The 27210-nt window shown below is 42.9% G+C and overlaps 1 protein-coding gene across 1 annotated transcript in view; it reads left to right on the top strand.

Moving 5' to 3' along the window:
- Positions 1–6106: 6106 nt before the first annotated feature.
- Positions 6107–27210, top strand: part of cenatac (centrosomal AT-AC splicing factor) — a 31734-nt gene continuing 10630 nt past the window's right edge. The window contains exons 1-7 of the mRNA XM_072283822.1: positions 6107–6538; positions 15604–15770; positions 15981–16079; positions 18262–18328; positions 21705–21767; positions 23873–23934; positions 24982–25099. Coding sequence (XP_072139923.1) covers positions 6374–6538; positions 15604–15770; positions 15981–16079; positions 18262–18328; positions 21705–21767; positions 23873–23934; positions 24982–25099 — 741 coding nt within the window. The 5' untranslated portion in view covers positions 6107–6373. The remainder of the gene's footprint in view (positions 6539–15603; positions 15771–15980; positions 16080–18261; positions 18329–21704; positions 21768–23872; positions 23935–24981; positions 25100–27210) is intronic.

The raw sequence follows: 27210 nt of genomic DNA, 5'->3' as shown, positions 1-27210 counted from the left end.
AAACGCATCTCTCCCATTTCACGCACATCTGCTCTCACCCCATCCTCCCGCCACCCCACTAGGAATAGGGTTCCCCTTGTCCTCACCTACCACCCCACCAGCCTCCAGGTCCAACACATAATTCTCCGTAACTTCCGCCACCTCCAATGGGATCCCACCATGAAGCACATCTTTCCCTCCCCCCCCCCCCGCTTTCCGCAGGGATCGCTCCCTATGCGACTCCCTTGTCCATTTGTTCTGTCCGCCAGAGAAAGCAGGATCTTCCAGTGGCCACACATTTTGATTCCACGTCCCATTCCCATTCTGATATGTCTATCCACGGCCTCCTCTACTGTAAAGATGAAGCCACACTCAGTTGGAGGAACAACACCTTATATTCCGTCTGGGTAGCCTCCAACCTGATGGCATGAACATTGATTTCTCTAACTTCCGCTAATGCCCCACCTCCCCCTCGTACCCCATCCGTTATTTATTTATATACACACATTTTCTCTCTCTCTCTCTCCTTTTTCTCCCTCTGACTATACCCCTTGCCCATCCTCTGGGTTTTCCCCCCCTCCCCCCTTTCTTTCTCCCTGGGCCTCCTGTCTCATGATCCTCTCGTATCCCTTTTGTCAATTAACTGTCCAGCTCTTGGCTCCATCCCTCCCCCTCCTGTCTTCTCCTATCATTTCAGATCTCCCCCTCCCCCTCCCCCTCCCACTTTCAAATCTCTTACTAGCTCTTCTTTCAGTTAGTCCTGACGAAGGGTCTCGACCCAAAACGTTGACTGTACCTCTTCCTAGAGATGATGAATGGTATAAGGCCTTGACAGAGAGTGGAAGTGGAGAGGATGTTTCCTCTGCTGGGAGAGTCTAAGATCGGAGGACACAGCCTCAGAATAGAGTTGCACCCTTTTAGAACAGAGATGAAGTAGCTGTGGAGGCCAAATGGTTATGTATATTTAAGTTGATAGATTCTTGATTGCCAGGGCATGAAGGGGTATGGGGAGAAGACAAGAGATTGGAGCTGAGATGAAAAATGGGTCAGCCATAATGAAATGATGGGAGTAGACTCAATGGGCCAAATGATCTAATTCTGCTCATACATCTTACGGTCTTATGGACAATGTACCAAAGAGAATTGATATAATTTTAAAGGCAAAGGGTGGTCACACCAAATATTGATTTGATTTTGTTTTTTAGTTTACTGCTCTTTATAGTAATTTTTTTGATACTTAAAAACTTTTCATTTCATGATTTTAGGAAGCATCTTTGCTTTATAGAATTTTTAAAAATGTGCCGAAGTACAAAGTCACAGTTCATTGTACACTACCCTGAGATTCATTTTCTTGCAGGCATTCACAGTAGAACACAAAAGACAAACTGTGCAAATACAAAAAGAACAATAAATAAATCGATGGATAGATAAATCTGAGAATATGAGTTGTTTCCCCCTTCATGGATGCAGCTCATTTTCTCTTTCTGTTTCCTTTCTTGTAACTGTTCCCTGTTTCCATTGAGAGATCTGGAAACTAGATCCTTAATACACAACCAAAATTCAGGAAATTCTCAGCAGGGCAGCCAACATCATTGGAGGGGAAAAATATTTGATGTCAAGGTCAAGTTTATTCTCATATGCACAGGTGCAATGAAAAACCTACAGCAGTCTTATAGGCACATAGCATTAGAAATACAACATTCATAAGAAAAGCATAAACATAAGTGGATCAGTACTTGGAGCTATGATGTTGTGGCCACTACAGAGACTTGGATAGCTCAGGGGCAGGAATGGTTACTTCAAGTGCCAGGCTTTAGATGTTTCAGAAAGGACAGGGAGGGAGGCAAAAGAGGTGGGGGTGTGGCACTGTTGATCAGAAATAGTGTCACAGCGGCAGAAAAGGAGGAAGACATGGAGGGATTGTCTACAGAGTCTCTGTGGGTGGAAGTTAGAAATAGGAAGGGGTCAATAACTCTACTGGGTGTTTTTTACATACCACCCAATAGTAACAGGGACATCGAGGAGCAGATAGTGAGACAGATTCTGGAAAGGAGTAATAATAACAGGGTTGTTGTGGTGGGAGATATTAATTTCCCAAATATTGATTGGCACGTCCCTGGAGTGAGGGGTTTAGATGGGGTGGAGTTTGTTAGAGTGTGTTTAGGAAGGTTTCCTGACACAATATGTAGATCAGCCTACAATAGGAGAGGCTGTACTTGATCTGGTATTGGGAAATGAACCTGGTCAGGTGTCAGGTCTCTCAGTGGGAGAGCATTTTGGAGATAGTGATCACAATTCTATATCCTTTACTATAGCATTGGAGAGGGATAGGAACATATAAGTTAGGAAAGTGTTTAATTGGAGTAAGGGGAAATATGAGGCTGTCAGGCAGGAACTTGGAAGCATAAATTGGAAACAGATGTTCTCAGGGAAATGCATGGAAGAAACATGGAAAACGTTCAGGTATTATTTGTGTGGACTTCTGCGTAGATACGCTCCAACAAGACAGGGAAAGGATGGTAGGGTACAGGAACCGTGGTGTACAAAGGCTGTTGTAAATCTAGTCAAGAAGAAAAGAAGAGCTTACAAAAGGTTCAAAAAACAAGGTAATGATAGAGATCTGGAAGATTATAAGGCTAGCAGGAAGGAGTTTAAGAATGAAATTAAGAGAGCCAGAAGGGGCCATGAGAAGGCCTTGGCGGACAGGATTAAGGAAAACCCCAAGGCATTCTACAAGTATGTGAAGAGCAAGAAGATAAGACGTGAGAGAATAGGACCAATCAAGTGTGACAGTGGAAAAGTGTGTTTGGAACTGGAGGAGATGGCTGAGGTACTTAATGAATACTTTGCTTCAGTATTCACTACCGAAAAGGATCTTGACAATTGTAGGGATGGCTTGCAGTGGACTGAAAAGCTTGAGCATGTAGATATTAAGGAGCTTTTGGAAAGCATCAAGTTGGATAAGTCACTGGGACCGGATGGGATGTACCCCAGGCTACTGTGGGAAGCGAGAGAGGAGATTACTGAGCCTCTGGCAATGATCTTTGCATCATCAATGAGGATGGGAGAGGTTCCAGAGGATTGGAGGGTTGTGGATGTTGTTCCCTTATTCAAGAAAGGGAGTAGGGATAGCCCAGGAAATTATATACCAGTGAGTCTTACTTCAGTGGTTGGTAATTTGGTAGAGAAGATCCTGAGAGACAGGATTTATGAATGTTTGGAGAGGCATAATATGATTAGGAATAGTCAGCATGGCTTTGTCAAAGGCAGGTCATGCCTTACGAGCCTGATTAAATTTTTTGAGGATGCGACTAAACACATTGATGAAGGTAGAGCAGTAGATGTAGTGTTTATGGACTTTAGCAAGGCATTTGACAAGGTACTCCATGCAAGGCTTATTGAGAAAGTAAGGAGGCATGGGATCCAAGGGGACATTGCTTTGTGGGTCCAGAACTGGCTTGCCCACAGAAGGCAAAGAGTGGTTGTAGACGGATCATATTCTGCATGGAGGCCGGTGACCAGTGGTGTGCCTCAGGGATCTGTTCTGGGACCCCTACTCTTTGTAATTTTTATAAATGACCTGGATGAGGAAGTGGAGGGATGGGTTAGTAAATTTGCTGATGACACAAAGGTTGGGGGTGTTGTGGATAGTGTGGAGGGCTGTCAGAAATTACAGCGGGACATCGATAGGATGCAAAACTGGGCTGAGAAGTGGCAGATGGTGTTTAACCCAGATAAGTGTGAGGTGGTTCATTTTGGTAGATCAAATATGATGGCGGAATATAGTATTAATGCTAAAACTCTTGGCAGTATAGAGGATCAGAGGGATCTTGGGTTCCGAGTCCATAGGACACTCAAAGCTGCTGCGCAGGTTGACTCTGTGGTTAAGAAGGCGTACAGTGCATTGGCCTTGATCAATTGTGGAATTGAATTTAAGAGCCGAGAGGTAATATTGCAGCTATATAGGACCCTGGTCAGACCCCACTTGGAGTACTGTGCTCAATTCTGGTCGCCTCACTACAGGAAGGATGTGGAAACCATAGAAATGGTGCAGAGGAGATTTAAAAGGATGTTGCCTGGATTGGGGAACATGCCTTATGAGAATAGGTTGAGTGAACTCGGCCTTTTCTCCTTGGAGTGACGGAGGATGAGAGGTGACCTGATCAAGGTGTACAAGATAATGAGATGCATTGATCATGTGGATAGTCAGAGGCTTTTTCCCAGGGCTGAAATGGCTAAGACGAGAGGGCACAGTTTTAAGGTGCTTGGAAGTAGGTACAGAGGAGATGTCAGGGGTAAGTTTTTTTTAACGCAGAGGGTGATGAATAGATGGAATGGGCTGCCGGATACAACAGGGACTTTTAAGAGACTCCTTGATAGGTACGTGGAGTTTAGGAAAATAGAGGGCTATGGATAACCCCAAGTAATTTCTAAAATTAACACATGTTTGGCACATCATTGTGGGCCGAAGGGCCTGGATTGTACTGTAGGCTTCCTATGTTTCTATAACATTTTCTTTGACTTGATGTCCATAGTAAATAGAACATTACACTCAAGTACAGGCCTTTCAGCCCATAATGTTGTGCCAACCTTTTAAAGTACTCTGAAAATCAATTGAATCCTTGTACATAACCATCCATCTCGCTTTCAATTATGATAATGCCCCACAAAGGGAAACTGAAGGAAAGGTGTTGTGAATTTGAAAATGTAAAAATGAGGAAATCTGCAGATACTGGAATTTCAAGCAGCACACACAAAAAATGCTGGTGAACGCAGCAGGCCAGGCAGCATCTATAGGAGGAGGTACAGTCGACGTTTCGGGCCGAGACCCTTCGTCAGGAATAACTGAAAGAAGAGCTAGTAAGAGATTTGAAAGTGGGAGGGGAAGGGGGAGATCCAAAATGATAGGAGAAGACAGGAGGGGGAGGGATGGAGCCAAGAGCTGGACAGGTGATTGGCAAGAGGGGACACGAGGCTGGAGAAAGGAGAGAATCGTGGGACGGGAGGCCTAGGGGAGAAGGAAAGGGGGAGGGAAGCACCAGAGGATGGGCAAGGAGTATAGTGAGAGAGACAGAGGGAGAAAAAGGAGAGAGAGAGAGAGAAATAATAATAATAAATAAATAACGAAGAGGATGTGAGGATTAACTCAGGTTGGAGGAACAACACCTTATATTCTGTCTGGGTAGCCTCCAACCTGATGGCATGAACATTGATTTCTCTAACTTCCGCTAATGCCCCACCTCCCCCTCGTACCCCATCCGTTATTTATTTATATACACACATTCTCTCTCTCTCTCTCTCCTTTTTCTCCCTCTGACTATACCCCTTGCCCATCCTCTGGGTCCCCACCCCCCACCCCCTACCCCCTTGTCTTTCTTCCCGGACCTCCTGTCCCAATGATCCTCTCGTATCCCTTTTGCCTATCACCTGTCCAGCTCTTGGCTCCATCCCTCCCCCTCCTGTCTTCTCCTATCATTTTGGATCTCCCCCTCCCCCTCCCACTTTCAAATCTCTTACTATCTCTTCCTTCAGTTAGTCCTGACGAAGGGTCTCGGCCTGAAACGTCGACTGTACCTCTTCCTAGAGATGCTGCCTGGCCTGCTGCGTTCACCAGCAACTTTGATGTGTGTTGCTTGAATTTCCAGCATCTGCAGAATTCCTCGTGTTTACTCTTTTTCTTATTCTCATTTAACTCCCTTACTTACACCTCTTCATGACAGATTACCTGCAAACAATACCGTTCACCATACTCATCAGCCACCACAATGGCTTTCTCTGTTTTCCTCAGGACTCCACCCTCTTTCAGACATTCCTATTGTTGTTCCCATTGTGCCGCCTCTTTCACAATTTAAACTATACCATGCTGTCACTTTTCTTCGTTCTTGTCAAGGGTCTTCAACCTCAAACATTAACTCTATTTCCTTCTCCACACATATCACCTGACCTGAGCATTTTTGTTTTTGGATCTGGTGTTTTTTTTCTTCTGTTCAGAGATACGAATTTTCAAAATATCCCCTTTGCCAATCACCTGTCCAGCTCTTGGCTCCATCCCTCCCCCTCCTGTCTTCTCCTATCATTTCGGATCTCCCCCTCCCCCTCCCCCTCCCCCTCCAACTTTCAAATCTCTTACTAGCTCTTCCTTCAGTTAGTCCTGATGAAGGGTCTCGGCCTGAAACATCGACTGTACCTCTTCCTAGAGTTGCTGTCTGGCCTGCTGCGTTCACCAGTAACTTTGATGTGTGTTGCTTGAACGGTGCTGTGAATCTGCTGACTCTGGTCCTACAGAGCAGAGGACGCTGTAGGCCGAAGCTCCTCCCACCCGAGAGGCGGCGGTTTCTTGCATTCGTTAGTTGAGGCATTCACGGAGACGTGAGTATCGGTCTGCGGTTTCCTGATGAGGGGAAAGAAGGCGGCAGCGGTAGCGGCAGCAAAAGAAGAGGTTGAGGGACTGTTTTACTGCGTGGTTTGTAGGCAGACCTCTTTCCGCGGCCGGGGGCACATCTACGGTCTGAAGCACCAGGAAAGGCTCGCGGCGCTGCTAGGCCGCTTCCAACAGAAGGTGAGGATGCGCAGAAGTCGGGTCCTGGTTTAGTAAATGTTCGGCAAATAAGTAATTGTAAGCGGAAGGTGGGGTTATTTGGTCTGGTGGAAGTGGGATGGAGAGAAACAGTTTCTGCTTTAAAATACTTCTGAAGTGTAAACAGCAGAGATTTTGCAGATGCTAGCCAGAGGGTGGTGAATCTGTGGAATACTTGTCCATAGGTAGCTGTGGAGGCCAATACTTTATGTATATTTGCGGCAGAGGTTGATAGATTCGTGATTGGTCAGGGCATGAAGGGACACAGGTAGAAGGCAGGAGATTGAGGCTGAGAGGAAAATTGGATCAGCCACGATGAAATGGCGGAGCAGACTCGATGGGCCAAATGGCCTAATTCTTCTCCCATGTCTTATGGTCTTGTGCTGGAAATCTTGAGTACACACACAAAATGATTTGTCCTTGGGTTTAGATTATTATGTGTGGGTGGGAGGGAGGAAAGGGGGTTTGTTTTGCAGTTGTTTTGAATGTGGTGGGAATCCTATGTTTGCACCGGGATGTGTGGCGACACTTGCAAGCTGCCTCGCAGCATAACCCTTGGCTGTGAACCCAGACTATGCATTTCACACTCTGTTTCGTTGTACGTGAGTTAAATCTCTAAAGCGGAATGTCTGGCCCAGATCGGAGGCAAGAACCAATTTTGCTCGTTCCCGCGATGGTCACTCCATGGCACTGAGGCTATGAAGACTGTTATGCTCTGTGCCCGCTATATATAATAAACTCCTAAGCGAGCGTTTGGACCTGAGGACTCAATTTTGGTTCAGAATGCTGTGTTCATTTCAACTGTCCTGGACCCTTCATATAAACATATTTGCAAAGAAAGCACAACAGTGCCTGTACTTCCTCAGGAGTCTGCGAATGTTCGGCATGTCATCAAAGACCTAGGCAAACTTCTATAGATGTTTGGTGGAAAGTGTGCTGACTATTCCTGCCTGTGTGTTGTAACGCCTCTCAAACTTCACTATCGTATCTGCCACCACCATCCTCCTCCAGCAGTGTGCTCCAAGCACCCACCACTTCCCATGAAAAATAAGTGTTATGCTGCATATCTCCTTTAAACTTTTCCAGTCTCACCTTAAAGCTATGCCCTCTAATATTGTCATTTCCACCCTGCAGAAAAACATTCTATTTACCCTAAACGTGCCACTCATCATTTTATATACTTCAGCCTTTGATGCTCCAGAGCAAACAATTCTAACTACACACATCAAAGTTGCTGGTGAACGCAGCAGGCCAGGCAGCATCTCTAGGAAGAGGTATAGTCGATGTTTCGGGCCAAGACCCTTCGTCAGGACTAACTGAAGGAAGAGTGAGTAAGAGATTTGAAAGTGGGAGGGGGAGGGGGAGATCCAAAATGATAGGAGAAGACAGGAGGGGAAGGGATGGAGCCAAGAGCTGGACAGGTGATTGACAAAAGGGATATGAGAGGATCATGGGACAGGAGGCCCAGGGAGAAGGAAAGGGGGAGGGGGGGAACGCAGAGGATGGGCAAGGGGTATAGTCAGAGGGAGAAAAAGGAGAGAGAGAGATAGAATGTGTGTATATAAATAAATAACGGATGGGGTACGAGGGGGAGGTGGGGCATTAGCGGAAGTTAGAGAAATCAATGTTCATGCCATCAGGTTGGAGGCTACCCAGACGGAATATAAGGTATTGTTCCTCCAACCTGAGTGTGGCTTCATCTTTACAGTAGAGGAGGCCGTGGATAGACATGTCAAAATGGGATGTGGAATTAAAATGTGTGGCCACTGGGAGATTGCAGAAGTCCTCTCCAAATCCACTCCATCTCGGCCTTTCAATATTCAGTAGATTTCAATGAGATCCTCCCCTTAGACCCGATGGGGCAAAGGAGCAGAACTAAGTCATATGTCTTATGGTAGAATGATAATGGCTCATCCATTCAATAAATGCTCAGAAACAGGTTGCTGACCTGATGGTTCCAACTCATTTGAAGGCTAATGTTTCGAGTTCACTAGCTTCCTCATCCTTTTTTAAAAAAATCTCTCTGAAGCATGCTATTGAGCGCTGTGTGCACCAGCACCGAGAGGATTAAAAAAAATGGTTGTATATGTGCTTTCCGCCTTTCAAGACAATGGACAAGTTTGTAATTATAAAATTGCAATGGATGGACCCCCACGAGGCAAAGAACAATTTCGTTCATTCAACTATTAGATTGGTATTAAAGGATGCATAATGTTTTTTAAATACACAGACATAATAAATGTTGATTCATCAATGCCTCTTAACATGTATCATAAAAAAATGCCATTCTAATGCACTTACTACTGGACTGGTTTCCTTTTAGTTGACTGACGTTAGTCAGCTATAGAAATAAACTAATGACTGGGGTCACAGCTCAGGCCTTCACTCTTTTTGACCTTCAGAGTATAATCCAAAACATTCTCCATTCTGATTACAACTGCTAAATTGTTATTCCATAGTTTACAGAAATAAGTGATTATGCTCTCTATCAGCTGTGAGAATCAGAGCATGCTTGCACCTTACAATGCCAGTGATCACCGATTGGGTTTTGTTTCCCATTACTGTCTATAACAAGTTTGTATGTTTTCCCATGACATGGGAAGTTTCCTCCCACATTCCCATTGGTTAAGGTCAGTGAGTTGTGGGCATGTATTGTTGGCGCAGGAAGCATGGTGACACTTGACCAGCACAGTCCTTGCAGCTTTACGGTAAGATAACAGCACGCGTGGAAACAGCGGCTTCTCTGAGTTCAACCAAAGGTGTGATTGATCGTCCTTTACATGTTTTTCACGATCGCTAGATACTGCTGGTTATCAAGAACTGCAACCCCACCCCACTCGCAAGTTGGTGGATAGCGGTGTAGCTGGACTTGTTGCACACTGTGTTGCAGCCTACTTCAGCCACCCAGGAAAGAAGATGTCAGGCGGTGCGCAGTCCAACAGTGCAAGTGATTGTCTTTAACATTTTTTTGTTTTCGTAAGATCTAGTTGGACATTGGTAATAGTATTTTGTGAGTCTGATTCAATGGTGGGGGAGCTGTGTGGCCTCAGTTGTGGAACAGACCAGGCCTTACTCATGCCTTGGGGTTGCTTGTTGTGGCTACCTAGGAAGGAGCTGGCCGTGTGCTGCTGGATTCTGTGCTGTGCTGGAGGCTGGCCTCTCCCGTCAGTGCTGTCTTCCAGTGTTTGCTCAGGAGAAGACAGGCTGGTTAGCTAGTGTCCCCCTCCCCCCACTTATTATTCTCACGTTTTCCCCCTTCTCAGTCCTGAAGACGGGTCTCAGCCTGAAATGTCAACTGTTTATTCATTTGCATAAATGCTGCCTGAGCTGCTGAGTTCCTCAGTATTTTGTGTGTCTTGCTCTGGATTTCCAGCACAGAAACATAGAAAACCTACAGCACAATACAGGCCCTTTGGTCCACAATGCTGTGCTGAACATGTACTTACTTTAGAAATCACCTAGGGTTTCCCATAGCCCTGTATTTTCCTGAGCTCCATGTATCTACCCAGGAGTCTGTTAAAAGACCCTACCGTATCCACCTCCACCACCGTTGCCAGCAGCCCATTCCACACACTCACCGCTCTCTGCATTTTAAACAAAAAACACAAAATTTACCCCTGACATACCCTCTGTACAAACTTCCAAGCACCTTAAAACTGTGCCATCTCATGTTAGCCATTTCAGCCCTGGGGAAAAAACCTCTGGCTATCCACATGATCAATGCCTCTCATCATCTTAAACACCTCTATCAGGTCACCTCTCATCCTCTGTCGCTCCAAGGAGAAAAGGCTGAGTTCACTCAACCTATTCTCGTAGGAAATGCTCCCCAATCCAGGCAACATCCTTGTAAATCTCCTCTGCACCCTTTCTATCGTTTCCACATCCTTCCTGTAGTGAGGTGACCAGAACTAAGCACAATACTGCAAATGGGGTCTGACCAGGGTCCTATAAGGCTGTAACATTACCTCTTGGCTCTTAAACTCAATCCTACGGTTGATGAAGGCCAATACACCGTACGCCTTCTTGCCCACACAGTCAACCTGCGCAGCTGCTTTGAGTGTCCTATGGACTCGGACCCCAAGATCCCTCTGATCCTCCACACTGCCAGGAGTCTTACCATCAATACTATATTCTGCCATCATATTTGACCTGCCAAAATGAACCACCTCACACTTACCTGGGTTGAACTCTATCTGCCATTTCTCAGCCCAGTTTTGCATCCTATCAATGTCCCGCTGTAACCTCTGATAGCCCTCCACACTATCCACAACACCCCCAACCTTTTGTGTCATCAGCCAGAACAGATCCGTGAGGCACTCCACTGGTTATCGACCTCCATGCAGAATATGACCCGTCTACAGCCTTCTGTGAGCAAGTCAATTCTGGATCCACAAAGCAAGGTCCTATTGGATCCCATGCCTCCTCACTTTCTCAATAAGCCTTGCTTGGGGGTACCTTATCAAATGCTTTGCTAAAATCCATAAACACTACATCTGCGGCTCTACCTCCATCTGTGTGTTTAGTCACATCCTCAAAAATATTCAATCAGGCTCATAAGGCATGACCTGCCTTTGACAAAGCCATGCTGACTATTCCTAATCGTGTTGTGACGAGAATACACAAAATTAAGATGTTTGCTGGCCTGGGTTAGCATCAGTGGCATCAGCAGTTGGTCTGCCACCTGTCCTCAGGGGAAGGAGAAATAAGGAACAATGGACAGGCAATCTGGAGATGTGTAATGAAGGGACGGGAGAGAGAGCTGTCTGGAGCGGCTCCCCCTTTGAACCCTGAACTGTTTGAAGTGATGGACAGGCGGTACCCCAGCAGGGGGATAAAAAGGGACAGGTTCGCTAAGGCAGGACACACACGACACCCGAGGTAACGAGACCCTGGAAGCGGTGCGCCTCTCACAAGTCGGTGGGAAGTACCAGACCTTAAACGCACAGGGTGGAAAGGTACGATCAGCGGGAACCCGGTGTGTGTCCACCCTCGCTTGGGTGCCGGGTTCACTGCAGAGGATCGACCGCATCTGGAGGAGGGGTCACAGTTGGTGACCTCAGGTGACATCACCAAGGACCTGCCCGAAAGCTGCTTGTGAGCAGTATTGCCGGTCTGTGAGTGGAAGCCATTCTGAATGATCAGTCATTCTCGTTCTCTCTCTCTCCCCCCACGTTGTCCATCACCATGGCAATGATTACTGCGAACTGAACTATTAAATCGAACTGGACTTTTGTGTCACTTTGAAATTGGTCATTTACCCCTAGACAACGATAGAGCTTGATTGATGCTGTTATCTTAATTCTGTGCACATGTGTGTTTATCATTGCTGAACTGTTGCATTTAATATCCTTTCGATTACTGTGTTGCTTGTTTCTTTAATAAAACTTTCTTAGTTCTAGTAATCCAGACTCCAACTGAGTGATCCATTTCTGCTGGTTTGGCAACCCAGTTACGGGGTACGTAACAGTGTTATGCCTCTCCAAATGTTCATAAATCCTGTCTCTCGGGATTTTCTCCATCATCTTGCCAACCACTGAAGTCAGACTCACTGGTCTATAATTTCCTGGGCTAAATCTACTCCCTTTCTTGAATAAGGGAACAACATATGCAACCCTCCAATCCTCTGGAACCTTTGCATTGATGATACAAAGATCATTGCCAGAGGCTCAGCAATCTTCTCCCTCGCCTCCCACAGTAGCCTGGTACATCTTGTCTGGTCCTGGTGACTTATCCAACTTGATGCTTCCCAAAAGCTCCAGCACATCCTCTTTCTTAATGTCTATATGCTCAAGCTTTTCAGTCCGCTGTCAGTCATCCCTGTAATCGCCAAGGTCCTTTTCTGTAGTGAATACTGAAGCAAAGTATTCATTAAGTATCTCTGCTACCTCCTCCGGTTCCATACACACTTCTCCACTGTCACACTTGATTGGTCCTATTCTCTCACGTCTTATCCTCTTGCTCTTCACATATTTGTAGAATACCTTGGTCTTCCTGCTTGCCAAGGCCTTCTCATGGCCCTTCTGGCTCTCCTAATTTCATTCTTAAGCTCCTTCCTGCTAGCCTGATAATTTTCTGGATCTCTATAATTACCTAATATTTTGAACCTTTCGTAAACTGTTCATTTCTTCTTGACTAGATTTTCAACAGCCTTTGTACACCACGGTTCCTGTACCCTTCCATCCTTTCCCTGTATCATTGGAACATACCTGTGCAGAACGTCACGCAAATATCCCCTGATTTGCCACATTTCTGCTGTACATTTCCCTGAGAACATCTGTTCCCAATTTATGCTTCATATTTCCCCTTACTCCAATTAAACGCTTTCCTAACTTTTCTGTTCCTATCCCTCCCCAATGCTATCGTAAAGGAGATAGAAATGTGATCACTATCTCCAAAATGCTCTCCCACTGAGAGACCTGACACCTGACCAGGTTCATTTCCCAATACCAGATCAAGTACAGCCTCTCCTCTTGTAGGCTGATCTACATATTGTGTCAGGAAACCTTCCTGAACACACTCTAACAAACTCCACCCCATCTAAACCCCTCACTCCAGGGATGTGCCAATCAATATTTGGGAAATTAAAATCTCCCACCACAACAACCCTGTTATTATTACACCTTTCCAGAATCTGTCTCCCTATCTGCTCCTCAATGTCCCTGTTACCATTGGGTAGTCTATATATATAAATAAAAATAAAAAAAACACCCAGAAGAGTTTTTGACCTCTTCCTGTTCCTAGCTTCCACCCGCAGACTCAGTAGACAATCCCTCCGTGTCTTCCTCCTTTTCTGCAGCTGTGACACTATCCCTGATCGGCAGTGCCATGCCCCCTCCTCTTTTGCCTCCCTCCCTGTCCTTTCTGAAACATCTAAAACCTGGCACTCTAAGTAGCCATTCCTGCCCTGATCCTTCGAAGTCTCTGTAATGGCCAGAACATCATACTCCGAGTACTGATCCATGCTCTAAGCTTATCCATTTTGTTCATGATGCATTTGCAGAATCTCTTGTGTTCAGGATGTATTTCACTATGTGTTGATGTTTTGATGTATATGTGAGAAGAAAAGTTGACGTTAAAAAGAAAGTAAGTGCTTGAGTTTCTTTTACAACTTACAATTTGAAATTTCTTTTAATTTTAGTTGAAATTTTAAAGATTAATTTCATTTCTTTTAAAAGTTCCATTTGGGTAATTTTACGTTTATTTTGTAACAGGCGGGGAAGAAACATCCCAAAGTTTAATCTAATAGTATTCATGTGCCTTCAGACTTCATTTGAATGAATGCAGGCCAAGCAGAAACATAGTTTTCATTTCTCTTCACTCCTGATATTCTCCTGAGTCTGATCTAGGGAACATAATATGTTCTTGTGTTTAATGCAGTGTGAGTCAGTAGGTGGCTAGGTTTACATTGAATTATTTTTGTTGTTTGCACTTCATACTTAAGATCCCAAATAATTTCATGGGCGGTCTATGAGGTGCCCAATGTCTGACTTATGAGAAATTCCACACTCACAAGAATAGAATAAAAATTGTAAACCAAATTGCTAAGTAAACTGCATACATTCATTTCCCTCACAAAAGCCTTTCAGTTTCAATTTTAAAGTTGTCCCAACCTCAACATTTGGTTTTAGAGGGAGGGAATTTCAATCATTCTAAACATCTTAAGTGGAAGATTTTCCTTTTCTAATCACTTGTTTCATCCCAGTGTCTGCAGTTTGCTTTTCTCCATGTGTCAACCTGTCACAATTTCAAATGGTTATTGGATATAAGGCTATAAGATATAGGAGCAAAATTAGGCCATTCGGTGCATCGAGTCTGCTCCGTCATTCCATCATGGCTAATTTATTTTCCCTCTCAACCCCATTCTCTTGACTTTTCTGCCGAACCTTTGATGTCCTGACTAATCAGGAACTTATCAACCTCCACTTTAAATATACCCAATGACTTGGCTTCCACAGCTTCAGAGATTTGCTGCCCTCTGGGTAAAGAAATCCCTTTTCGTGTCTGTTCTAAATGGAAATTCTGAGGCTGTGCTCGTATGTTTAATGAGACAGAAATGGAGCTACATCTTTCAGGAATGAAAATATTCTGGTTAACAGGAAGAGGCTGACCAAGCTTTTGGAAAGTTCTTTTCCTCCAGCATTTTGTGTGTGTGTTGCTCTGGATTTCCGGCATCTGCAGAATTTCTTGTGTTTATAACAAAAAATAAAAGTGGAAGTAGGCTATTTAACCTTTCAGACACATTCCACCTTTCAGTACATCAGGGCTGACCCTCTGCCTCAGTACCTATTGCTGCATTCTTTCCATATGCCTTGGTGCCTTCTGCGTCTAGAAATCTGATCAGCGGCACTGTCTGCATTTTCTTCTGTGTAGAGAGTGCTACAGAATCACAACCCGCTGAAGAAATTTCATTTCTGCTCAGTCCTAAATATGTCACCTTTATCTGAACTGTGTCACGAGAGCGTAGCAGTTAATGGAACGCTGTAAAATACCAGTGATCAGGGTTCATTTCCCACCTCTGTGAGGAGTTTGTACATTCTCCCTGTGATTGTGTGTGTTTCCACTGGATGTTCTTGCACCATCTCTCGTTTTCTCTCCCTCCCCATCTCTCTCTCTCTCTCTCTCTCTCATCTCCATTCTTCCTTTATAGTTATAAAGCTCAGACTGTGTTGGCTCCTGACACAAATGATGCTTTTCGCTGTGTTTCGAGGCATATGTGACAAAGCTCATCTTTATCCCTCTTTCATCTAATCTTTAGATACACCTCACCCTTTTCACTTGTAGAAATATTGTCCTCATATTAAGTTTGTCAAACCCTGTCATTGGTTTGTGTTCCCCCCCCACACCCCCGTTCTTCTAAACTCTTGGGAACATAGGCCTCGTCAATCGTCAACTTAGTTTCTCCCTTTATGGCGGGTCCTTTCCCTTTTAAGAGTAAGGAGACCAAAACTGCACACAGTACTCCAGGTACGATCTTGCAGTGATCAGTGACAGTTTTTTTCCCCAAGAGTTAGTTTTTCAATTAAAGATGTTTGCTGTTGAACCCTCAGGTTGAAGAGGCACGGAAGGTTCTCTCAGACGTGAAAGTGGAGAAATATGATTTCACCCAGCATGAGCAGAACTTCTGGTGCTACTGCTGCAATGGGGATGTGAAGAAACACATCACAAATGGAAGCCTTGCGGTGCTGTATGGAGGACTGTTGGAACACTTTGCAAGGTGCAGTGCCTGCAATTCTTTCTACTTTGTGCTGTATATAGCCACAGTGAGGGAAGATTCTGGTAATGCGATCACGGTGTGAAAGATTTAATTTGTTACAATATAGGAGTATCTTGCTTTTTAATTGGTTGCTGAGCAACTTGATTTTGTAATTTTGTCTTTGCACTGTACAATATGATAAACCTGATTCTGATTTCTCTATTCTTGCAGCTTGGAACATTTGAAACAAACCAACAAATTCTGGTGGGAAAATAAAGCTGACAAAAAGTTAAAAGAGAAGTTTCTCCTCTCTGCAGATGCTTATGAAAAGTAAGCAATAAATTTCAATACTGCATTTTATTGACTAAAATTGAGGTTTGTATAAATCTACAACATTAAAGGGGAACTCGTCAGTCCATATAAACCTGGTCTACTGTATCTAAAGGTTTTGATAGTATGTGTCTGCTTTTTATTACTTTTTTTATTTTGAGTTAATTTTCAGTGACAAATGAATGTTCCAATTACGCTGAATAAAAAAACATTGCTGCAGAGGCTAGAGCAGGGTAGAGAGTTGTCAGTTCCTTCTGGCACACTTTAGGTAGTAGGGTCAGACATCTGAATGGCTTTCACCCTGCTGTGGCAGCGGGTGCCTGAGCAACTATCTGATGTTATAGAATATTCTATAGTTTGGAGTATTGTGTGCAGTTTTGGTCACGTATCTACAGGATAAATGTTAATAAGATTGAAAAAGTGCAGAGAAAATTTACAAGGATGTTGCTGGGACTTGACCTGAGTTATAGGGAAAGGTTGAATAGGTTTCAACTTTATTCCCTCGAGCTTAGAAAAATGAGGGAGGAATTTTATACAAAATTATGAGGGGTATAGATCAGGTGAATATAAGCAGGCTTTTTCCACAGGAAAAAAACTAGAACCATGGTCATATAAGAGTGAAAGAGAAAATATTTAATAGGGAATCTGAGGGAATTTTTTCACTCACAGGGTGGTGTCGGTGTATAACGAGCTGCCAGCAGAAGTGGTGGCTACAAGTTTGATTGCAACATTTAAGAAAAGATTGGATAAGTAGATGGATGGGAAGGGTATGGAGGGTTGTGATACTGTTAATGATTTGGATGATGGAATTGATGGCTTTGGCCCAGTTTGTGGACGATATGAAGATGGGTGGAGGGGCAGGCAGTGTTGAAGCAGAGAGGCCACAGAAGAACTTAGACAGATTAGGAGAATGGGCAAAGAAATGGCTGATGAAATACAGTCTCAGGAAATGTATGGATATACACTTTGTTAGAAGAAATAAAAGCGTAAACTATTTTCTAAGTGGTGAGAAAATTCAAAAATCTGAGATGCAAAGGAACTTAGGAGACCTCGTGCAGGATTCCCTAAAGGTTAAATAGCAGGTTGAGTCTGTGGTGAGGAAGGCAAGTGCATTGTTAGCATTCATTTTGAGAGGATAAAGGCAAGGATGTAATGTTGATGTTTTATAAGGCACTGGTGAGACCTGACTTGGAAAGGATGTGTTAACATCGGAGAGGGTTCAAAGGGGATTCATGAAAATAATTCTGGGATTGAAAGGCTTATCATATGCAGAGCGTTTGATGGCTCTGGGCCTGTACTCACTGGAAATCAGAAGAGTGAGGTGGGGGGGGGGGAGAATCTCATTGAAGCCTCTCGAATGTTGAAAGGCCTCGATAGAGTGGACATGGAGACGATGTTTCCTCTGGTGGGGGAGTCTAAGACCACTGAACACAACTTCAGAATAGGGGGAATGTCCATTTAAAACAGAGATAAGGAGGAATTTCTTTAGCTAGAGGGTGGAGAATCTGTGGAATTCGTTGCCACAGGTGGCTGTAGAGACTGAGTCATTGGGTATATTTAAAGTAGGTTGTTAAATTCTTATTTGCTCAGAGCATGAAGCGATACGGGGAGAAGGCAGGAGATTGGGGCTGAGAGGGAAATTGATCAGCCACGATGAAGTGGCAGAGCAGCCTCTGGGCCAAATGGCCTGATTCTGCTCCTATATCTTATGGTCTTGTGTGCAGGTCAATGGGAGTAGGGAGAACAACAGTTCATCTGTAAGGAGTCTGTATGTGCTCCCCATGGAATGTTTGGGTTTCCTCCCACAGTCCAAAGATGTACTGGTTAGTAGCTTAATTTGTCATTGTAACTTGTCCCATGATTAGGCTGGGGTTAAATCGAGTGTTGCTGGGTGCTGTGGCACATTGGGTGAGAAGGGCCTGTTCTGTGCACTGTCTCTAAGTAAACTAAATGAAACAGCAGTGTCAGCCTCTGTTAGAGCCTGGCATGGCTGAGTCTTGAAGGAGGATACAGATGAGGTGCATCACACCATTAGTGGTGGTCTGGGTGGGGGGGGGTAGGGTCAGTATAAATCATTTATCTGCTTTCTTAGTTAGCCTCCAGTGAGAATAAAGGTGTATTTTAAAGTGGGGTTAAATAATAACATCCAGGTTTTTCCTGAATTCTCTCTTCATTTATCAAGGTTCAAAACGGCTGTTGCAAAGGCAGTGGAAAACTATGAAGAGAAAGCGGATGAATACATTAAACAGGTAGTTGTTGATTAATGTAAACACAAGGAATTCTGCAGATGCTGGAAATTCAAGCAACACACATCAAAGTTGCTGGTGAACACAGCAGGCCAGGCAGCATCTCTTGGAAGAGGTACGGTCGACGTTTCAGGCCGAGACCCTTTGTCAGGACTAACTGAAGGAAGAGCTAGTTAGAGATTACTACTAGTAAGAAATCTCTTACTGACTCTTTCTTCAGTTAGTCCTGACGAAGGGTCTCGGCCTGAAACGTCGACTGTACCTCTTCCTATAGATGCTGCCTGGCCTGCTGCGTTCACCAGCAACTTTGATGTGTGTTAGTTGTTGATTAAAATTGATGCAAGTGAATGAGCTCTAGGGATTCCCTGTCATGGAATCAGCTTTGGTTCTGCTCACCATTCTCTCCTTTTGGTTTGAATGGGACATTATGCTGAGGGAGTGCTCTCCTTTTTATTTAATTTTATTTAGACACACAGCATGGTAACGGGCCCTTCTGGCCTAATGAGCACACGCTGCCTAATTACACCTACAAACCTACTGATTTGGAATGTAGGAAGAAAACAGAGCACCCGGAGGTCACAGGAGGACCTACAAGCACCTTATAGCAGTGGGAATTAACTCTGGTCACTGGTGCTGTAATAGCGTTATAATAACCGCTGTGCTACCATGCCACCCCTTGGAGGTGACCTATTTTAGATGCATCCCTTGTTTGGATATAAAAGATTGCGTGGCACTATTTACAGAAAGGAATTGACAATCTCCAATTTTTATTTCTCAACTAACATCAATATAATAAAAAACTAATTATTAATAATTGTTCATTTAGTCCATAGCTGTTACTATGAAACTTTCTTTGTGCACATTATGTGCTGATTGTTATATTCTAACAGTTTCAAGACTTCAAAAAAAAAGTCTGAATTGGTTGCCTGTTAAACTATTTGGGACTTTGAGTTTTTTTGAAAAGTACTTAAAATTAAAGGTTTATGTTTATCACTGCATATATTTTTCAAAGCATCTGCAGATTTCTTCGTGTTTATATGTTTTTCATGTCAGCTATACTGCAGAAAGGTCTGGAGTGTTGCTGTGGAAACGAATGATGGGAAAATTGGTGGTTACATCATTCTGTTTTTAAATTTTACGCCTAGCAGTCTGTATCAATTGATGTTTTAGAAATGCGTTTTCTGCCTCCGCTCTAAATTATAAGCAGTGCATCGTTAATGGAGGCACAGTGGGAGAGGCTTGGGGAGGAACAAACAACGTTTCCCAAAAAGGTTATTGGTGTTAACCCTATCACAAAATACCTGTAGTTTCTCTCAACCATTTAAAGCAATTTTCCATGTTTATTCAAGAAAGGTCTCTGCCAGAAACATTGACTGTTTATTCCCCTCCATAGAGGCTGTCTGACCTGCTGAGTTCTCCAGCATTATTCAAGATTATTTACTCTCATTCTTCAGTACACAAGTGTAAAGAAGAACGAAATGTTTGTTACTCCAGATCCGAAGCAGCACAAAGTAAAACACTAAGCATAAATAGCAAATTTTAAAATCCTCAATAAATATAAATATAAAAGCAATCCTAGAAAAGACAATGTACAAGTAACTGTTATATACATGGACTGATTGTATGTATATAAAATGATACTAGGTAATATGGAAGTAGTGGTTGGTGATGGGCTGAGTTAATGGGTGGAGGTATTAATCAGCTTGACGGCTGAGGGGAAGTAACTGATTTTGAATCTGGTTGTCCTGATGTGGATGCTATGTAGCCTCCTCTCTGATGGAAGTGAAACAAACATTGCATAAGCAGGTCCCTCATATTGCTGGCCTTTTTCCACAATGTTCAATTCCTGAATATATGTAAAAGTATAATTTTTGAAAGAAAATTAATTGGGTTACTCAAAAAATATGAATACAGAGAATGGAATGCTATATTCTACAACAAATCCTGCATAACTAGATGCTTTCATGACTTGGTTATTAATCCATTCATGCAGTGTTGGCCAGAAAACTCCTCGTACTCTGCTGTGATTCTGCAGGGGGTAGTTGTAGTTCCTGCTGCAGATGTACATGTATTTAGTCTGATATTGAACTAAGATAGAGTTTTAGTATGGTTACAGTCTAATATTAATGTATTTGTAGGAATTCCTTTATCTACAAATTTAACAAAGAAATTAACAGTTCCAACTTACTTTACACATTTTATTCACAGGTACGTACGTAGTAAATTATGTTAGTGAATTAGTTATTTTTATTTTTACATGTATTTGGAGTATTGTGTTCAATTCTAGCTGCCTCATTATAGGAGGGATATGGAAGTTTTAGGAGAAGGTGCAGAGGAGATTTACCTGGATTAGAGAAGGTGTCTTATAAAGATAGGCTGAGAGAGCTAGGGGTTTTCTCTTTGAAGTGGAGGATGAGAGCTGTATAAGATAAGAGATATAGAGTGGACAGCTAGAGACTTTTTCGCAGGGTGGAAATGGCTAATATAAGAGGTGATTTGAGGAAAGTATAGGGGGATGTCAGAATTGGGTTTTTTTTTTTACACAGAGAGTGGCAAGTGTATGGAACACACTGCCAGCTGGTTTTAAAGGCAGATACATTAGGGACCTTGAAGAGACTCTTAGGCACATGGACGGATGAAAAATGGAGGACTATGTGGGAAGGAATGGTTAGATTGATCTTGGAGGTTGAAGGGTCAGTACAACATTATGGGCCAAAAGGTCTGTACAGTGCTGTGTTGTTCTATGTAACAAGGTACAATGGGGGAAAAACTTGCCTTGCATGTCGCTCATACAGATCAATTCATTAAACTTTGGATTGAGATAAGGGAAAACAATAGTATGCAGAGTAAAGTGTTGTAGTTACAGAGAAAGTACACTGCAGCTAGACAATAGGGTGCAAAGTCACAATGAGTTAAATTGTGAGGTAGAGTCCATTTTATCATACTGGGTAAGCGTTCAGTAATCTTCTAACACCGAGATAGAAGCTGCCCTTGAGCCTGGTATTGTGTGCTTTCAAGCTTTTGTATCTTCTGCCTAATGGGAGAGGGGTGAAGAGAATGTCTGGGGTAGATGGAATCTTTGATTATGCTGAGGCAGTGAGAAGTGTAAGCAGTCCATGGAGGGGAAGCTGGTTTCCATAATGTGTTGATCTGTTGGCATGATTTGGCAGTTTTTTTTGCAGTCACAGGCAGAACAGTTTCCATTCCAAGCTGTGGTGCATCAGTAAAAATTGGTGAGGGTCAAAGGGAGTGTGCATTAATTACCAGTAATGAATTGTGTATGGTGCTCTATTTAACCATTGTAACTTTTTTTATTCTAGTCTCTTGATTTTTACACTTCAATTATGAGTGACTTTGTCACCTTCTGCATCCTCTGTAGGAAGCAGAGTATATTCGAGAAGTGGATCGGAGAAGGCAAGAGGTAGTACAGGCTGCCTTTGAGGTTGGTGTTACCTGGATGAGTCTGGACAGTATCCATGGCAACTGTTGTATTTTACACCAATTCATCTATAAGTTGCACAATGATTCCGACAAGTCTAAATTAGGCTTGTTCTTGCTGTTCTGTGATAGCAGTGTGGAGTTGAGCTGTAGTTAGACATTCATTTGAGTCTAGCTGCTATTTTAGCTGATCTTCCTTAGAGCATCAGTGGAGTTGTCCTTGGCTGCTGCCTAAATGAAAGGTTTTTTTTTTGCAAGGATGGGATCTGAGCTTTGGTCATTAGCAACTTTTACCCTCTTTTTGTTACTCCACCCACTATTCCTGCCTTTAAAGGTTTCTCATATGTTGATGTCACATGAGGTTAGGATCTGATCTAGCATGACTCTGCAACATCGGGGGACTTCAGTTACTTGGGTCACATAACAGAAAGGGATCATTCTCACCAAGGCCCTGATGGAGGAATGGTTTTGTTAAAAATCTAAAATGATTTTTGTGCCTTTTGTTCTTCCCCAACCAAACTATATCCACTATGACACAAAGCCTTAACAACCAGAAAATAAAATCACAAAGTTGACCTCAAACTCTTTGATGTGGTGTCCCTGAAATAAGATTATTAACAGCTACATACACAAAAAATGTTGGTGAACGCAGCGTTTTTATTAACAGCTAAATTGTTCTATCCTTTTTGTATCTGGTTTTCTTTTGATTCTTAACTTCTGATTTTTCTGGAGTACAGTGTAGAACAATCCTTAGTATTATCCAAGGAAACAAAGAGAAATGGATTGAAGTAGATGGGCCCTGACTGCACTTGACTTGTGTAGTATTTCTGGAGATTCCTTGCTGTCTGTGTAATTTTGGTTAAGGAAGTTTTCAAACTTGCAGGCGGTATTGCGTTCCTCCATCCAGGTTATTCCCAGTCCTTGGCTTCGAGTTCTAAAGCCTTCTTCCCAAATTAAGGGATTCATTGTATTAGGTACAATAGAAATAGATATGCTTAGAATCAGAAAGCAGTTAAGCAGTTAAAACATCCCTCATTACAGCAAGAAGATTGATTCCTAATCTACCGTTTAACAGCATTTGTTAAACTGTGGATCAAAAGTTTATATACATATTTTATTTTCCCTTAGCTCTTTTAAATTGTTTTTACAGTATTTGGAACAATATTAAGTAAGCCTTCTTTAATTGTATAACAAAAAAAAGGACGTGTAGTAAATACAGCTACAGTAATCCAGAGAAAAGACATGTACCTGTTGCATTGGGTTGTCATGAACAATTGTTGTACTATACTGCTCTATTTAAATAAATACTTCCTAAAGTAGCACATTTGAACACTAGGTTTTGTTAAATTTGGCGAACAATGAAAAGGTATGTCAGTGATTGAAAATTGAGAAATAGCGATATGATTTTGGTCTGCCTTCACAATCCCCCCTCTGTCCTTCCTCCAGCCCACATTTGCTCTTCATTATGATGGTAAACACCTAACCCTGATTGGCTTGGGCAGTTTGTGGATTTGCATTTGATTTCTGATGTTGAAGCAGAGATGGCTTCTCCCCATTCTCCCCATTCTTGAGGGTGGGCATCTCTCCATGTTTGTGTCATAAGCATTTTCATCAGATCTATTCACACATGAGGAGGACAAATGTACCCATCCCTAAATTTGCCAAAGCAGTCAAGAGAATGAGTTTCTAGCAAGAGGGCTGCTCTCTAGAGGAATGTTCGTGTGTTGATTCAGGTTCATTTATTTATCACACGTACATGGAAATACACAATGAAATAGGTAGTTCGCGTTAACAACCAATACGCCTAAGGATGTGCTGGGGGCAGCTCGCAAGTGTCACCACACATTCTGGCGCTGACAAAGCATGTCCACAATGTTCAGCAGAACAACACAGAACACAACAGAAAACAAACCCCTTTCCTCACACACTCACACTCCTCCAACCCCAGGATTATTCACAAAATATAAATGCTTCCACTTTTGAAAGCATGAAAATGATAGGGTATTTTGTAGATGTAAAATTTGTTTGCTTAGGTTTCTGTCGTGCAATAGTTATTGATGTAGTATTTTAAGCTTTAAGAAATGTTGATTTTTCCTGAATCAAAACTAGCCACAGGAAGAGCTGAATTCACTCGATGGCTGCAAACACTGCGAGTTCAATTGTTATGATGGGTAAGTGTATTTTGTTTCATGCATTGTCTGTGAGCAATTTTAAACAAAGGCAGCAACTGGCTTCAAAATTAGGGAGAGGGAAACTCTGCCCGAGTTCTGACTCCTGATTGTTACCCATTATGGGAAAGTATAAGGTGAGGAAGAGTAGGATCAGGTGTTTTGGTGTAATGTTCTACACGCACTCTTGTTAATCAGTACTCTCACATGAAGGTTCATCCTGAATGGAATGACATTAAGATTTTTGAAGATTGCTGCCTTTGCAGTAGTGTCCCACCAAAACAATATAAATTGAATGTCATTGAGGTAATTCTAAATTTTACAATCATTACAGAATATTCATAGCTCCAAGAGCAATTCCTTCCCAAACTTAATTATTGAGACTGATAGCACATGTGATTAATGGAATTGATCTGGTAGTTGTGACAAAGGTGGACATCTAGTGTCTGCCACTGTGGAGTAGGCATGATGTCTGAGGTGCCTGATCACATTCCCATGTACCTCTGCTCTCTCTGTATGTATGAATCAGAGCACCAGTTCTCCCTGTTAACTGAACTGTAGGCTTTAAAGATTTATATTAAGAGAAAATAGCTTTTGCTGTTTTGCTACTCGTGTGTGTTCTATCTCATCTTTCCCTGAGAAAGGCACAGCTAGATTGTCATAACAGATAAAAAAACATATATAGCAGAAAAGTAAAAAGGCCATCAGCAAGGGAAATATTGTGGCTAGCAAGGCTGGGAGAAATACCCAATAGACATTTGGTAGTACTGTACCATGATTTCCAGAGGTGAAAGTTAAAAATAGCCACGTTTCCAATAGTTATACTAGAGCAGAACAAAGCAATAATGTGCCAAGTGTTATTATATAGTGAGTTGTAGATCCTTAGTTTAGCCTGCATTAAATACCCACAGTAGTCCGCCTGCCACTGCCACTAGTACGTCCAGTGTAGCAGCTCCTCTCTCTCCCCCCCCCCCCCCCATAAACTGTAATATTAATCTCCATTAAGGAAAAGAGAACTTCATTTTTACAGAATGTTTGTTTCTGTGCAAGTCATAGTCTTGGAAACTACAACAGCGAAGAGATACAACCTGGACCGAGTGGAGTGAATTCCACTTGTCGTTCTGGTGATAGGAGAAATGGACAAATCTTGACTTTCATTGGTAACCAGGTAATGGATTTCAATTAAGTACTGGTTATGTGGGTAGCACTGTATGTCACAATCAAATACATAAAAAGGTACTATCTCCAAAGCTACTATACAGAATTTTATTGCATTGAGCAATGGGGTGAATCACTCTCAAGCTTAAAATGAGATTGAGTGAATCTTTGCATTTGTTCTTCCAGCCCACTTCCATTCTGGAGCTCCTTGGCTCTCAGTGCTGATTGTTGCAATGGTGTGGAGCAACATGTGTGCAGTCCTAGCAAGCTGGTTTATACTAATGGGATGGTTGCTGTAATGCCAGGCACAAACTTCCACTCAACGACACCACAAGGTGGTTTATGTGGAAAAAGTTGTCTTTATCCAGTTTGTCTTTATTTGTTTGTCCTGAAACAAATGTCCTATGGAATGACTAGTAGCCCCTACTATTTACAAATAGAGAGAATGGGGAATCTACAAATCTATTAGCCACTGTCAAAAATATTGGAATGAAAGATGTATCAGAACACCTTGAAAAAAGAAGTGGGAATTGAACAGTTCTGGTCACCTCATTATAAGAAGGATGTTGGAGCTTTAAAGAGGGTGCAGACATTTACCAAGATGCTGCCTGAATTAGAGAGCACATCTTAAGCGGATAGCTTGAGTGTACGAAGGCTTTTCTCTTTGAAATGAAGGAGGATGAGAAGTGACATGATAGAGATGTACAAGATGATAAGGGGCATAGATCAAATGGACAGCCAGAAACGTTTTTTTCCCCAGAACAGAAATAGCTAATACAAAGGGGCATCATTTTAAGGTGATTGGAGGATAGCATAGGGTTGATGTCAGAGGTTAGTTTTTCATCTTTTTTGCATTGAGTGGTGAGTGCATGCATTGCACTGCCAGGGATGGTGGTGGAGGCAGTTATGTTAGGGGCAGAGGTCAATGACCTTTGGCTCATAAGGGAAAATAAGGTGATAGGAGCTACAGGGAGGTAGTCACCCCAAAATTGCAGGAGGCAGGTAGCTGGGTGACTGTCAGGAGAGGGAAAGGGAATAGTCGGGCAGTACAGAGTACCGCTTTGGATACTGTTGTGGGGGATGAACTATTGGGTGAAGCTGCAGCAACCGTTGAGTTGAGAGTTGAGCAGAAAACTGAAAAGCAGAACCTCCAGGGTAGTAATCTCTAGGTTGTTGCCTGGGCCATATGCTAGTGAGGGTAAGAATAGGATGATTTGGCAGGTGACTGTGTGGCTGAAGAATTAGTGCAGGGGGCAGGGTTTCAGACTTCTGCATCACTGGGATCCCTTCTGGGGAAGGATGACCTGTACAAAAAGGACGGGTCACAACTGAACCCTGAGGGGCACCAATATCCTTGCAGACAGGTTTGCTAGAGCTGTGAGGGAAGGTTTAAACTAATTTGGCAGGGGGATGGGTATCAGAAAAATAGCACTGAGGTTGGGGACAGTTGGTATACAACTAGATTGTAGTTGGCAGCTTAACGTCCAAGTATACACATTGTGTCGAAAGTTTAGGCAGAGGGGGTGTGGTGGCTGTTGGTTAAAAATGGAATCAAATCCTTAGAGGTAAAAGGTTCAGAAGATGTGAATCCTTGTGGGTAGAGTTAAGAAATTACAAGGGTAAAAGACTTCGGGAGTTATATACAGGTCTCTGAACAGTAGCAGTATATGGGCTGCATATAACAACAGGAGATAAAAAAAGGCATTAAAAATGCAATGTTATGATAGTCATGGCAGGGATTTCAATTTGCAGGTAAATTGGGAAAATCAGGTTCATGCTGAATCCCAAGAAGTAATTTGTAGAATGCCTACAAGATGACTTTTTAGAGCACCTTGTGGTTGAGCCCACTCGTGGAACAACACTTCTAGATTGGGTGTTATGCAGTGACCCAGATTTGATAAGGGTTCCTTTACCTTAAGTTCACTAAGGAGGCAGTGATCATAAGACATAGGAGCAGAATTAGGCCATTCAGTCCATCAAGTCTGCACTGTCATTTCATCATGGCTGATCCATTTTCCCTTGACTCTATTCTCCTGCCTTCATGCCCTGACTAATCAAGAACCTATCAACCTCTGCCTTAAATATATCCAATGACCTGGCCCTCAGCTAACTGTGGCAACA

This window comes from Mobula birostris, chromosome 20, assembly GCF_030028105.1.
Source record: "Mobula birostris isolate sMobBir1 chromosome 20, sMobBir1.hap1, whole genome shotgun sequence".
NCBI lineage: Eukaryota > Metazoa > Chordata > Chondrichthyes > Myliobatiformes > Myliobatidae > Mobula > Mobula birostris.
This window is presented reverse-complemented; position numbering and strand designations above follow the sequence as displayed.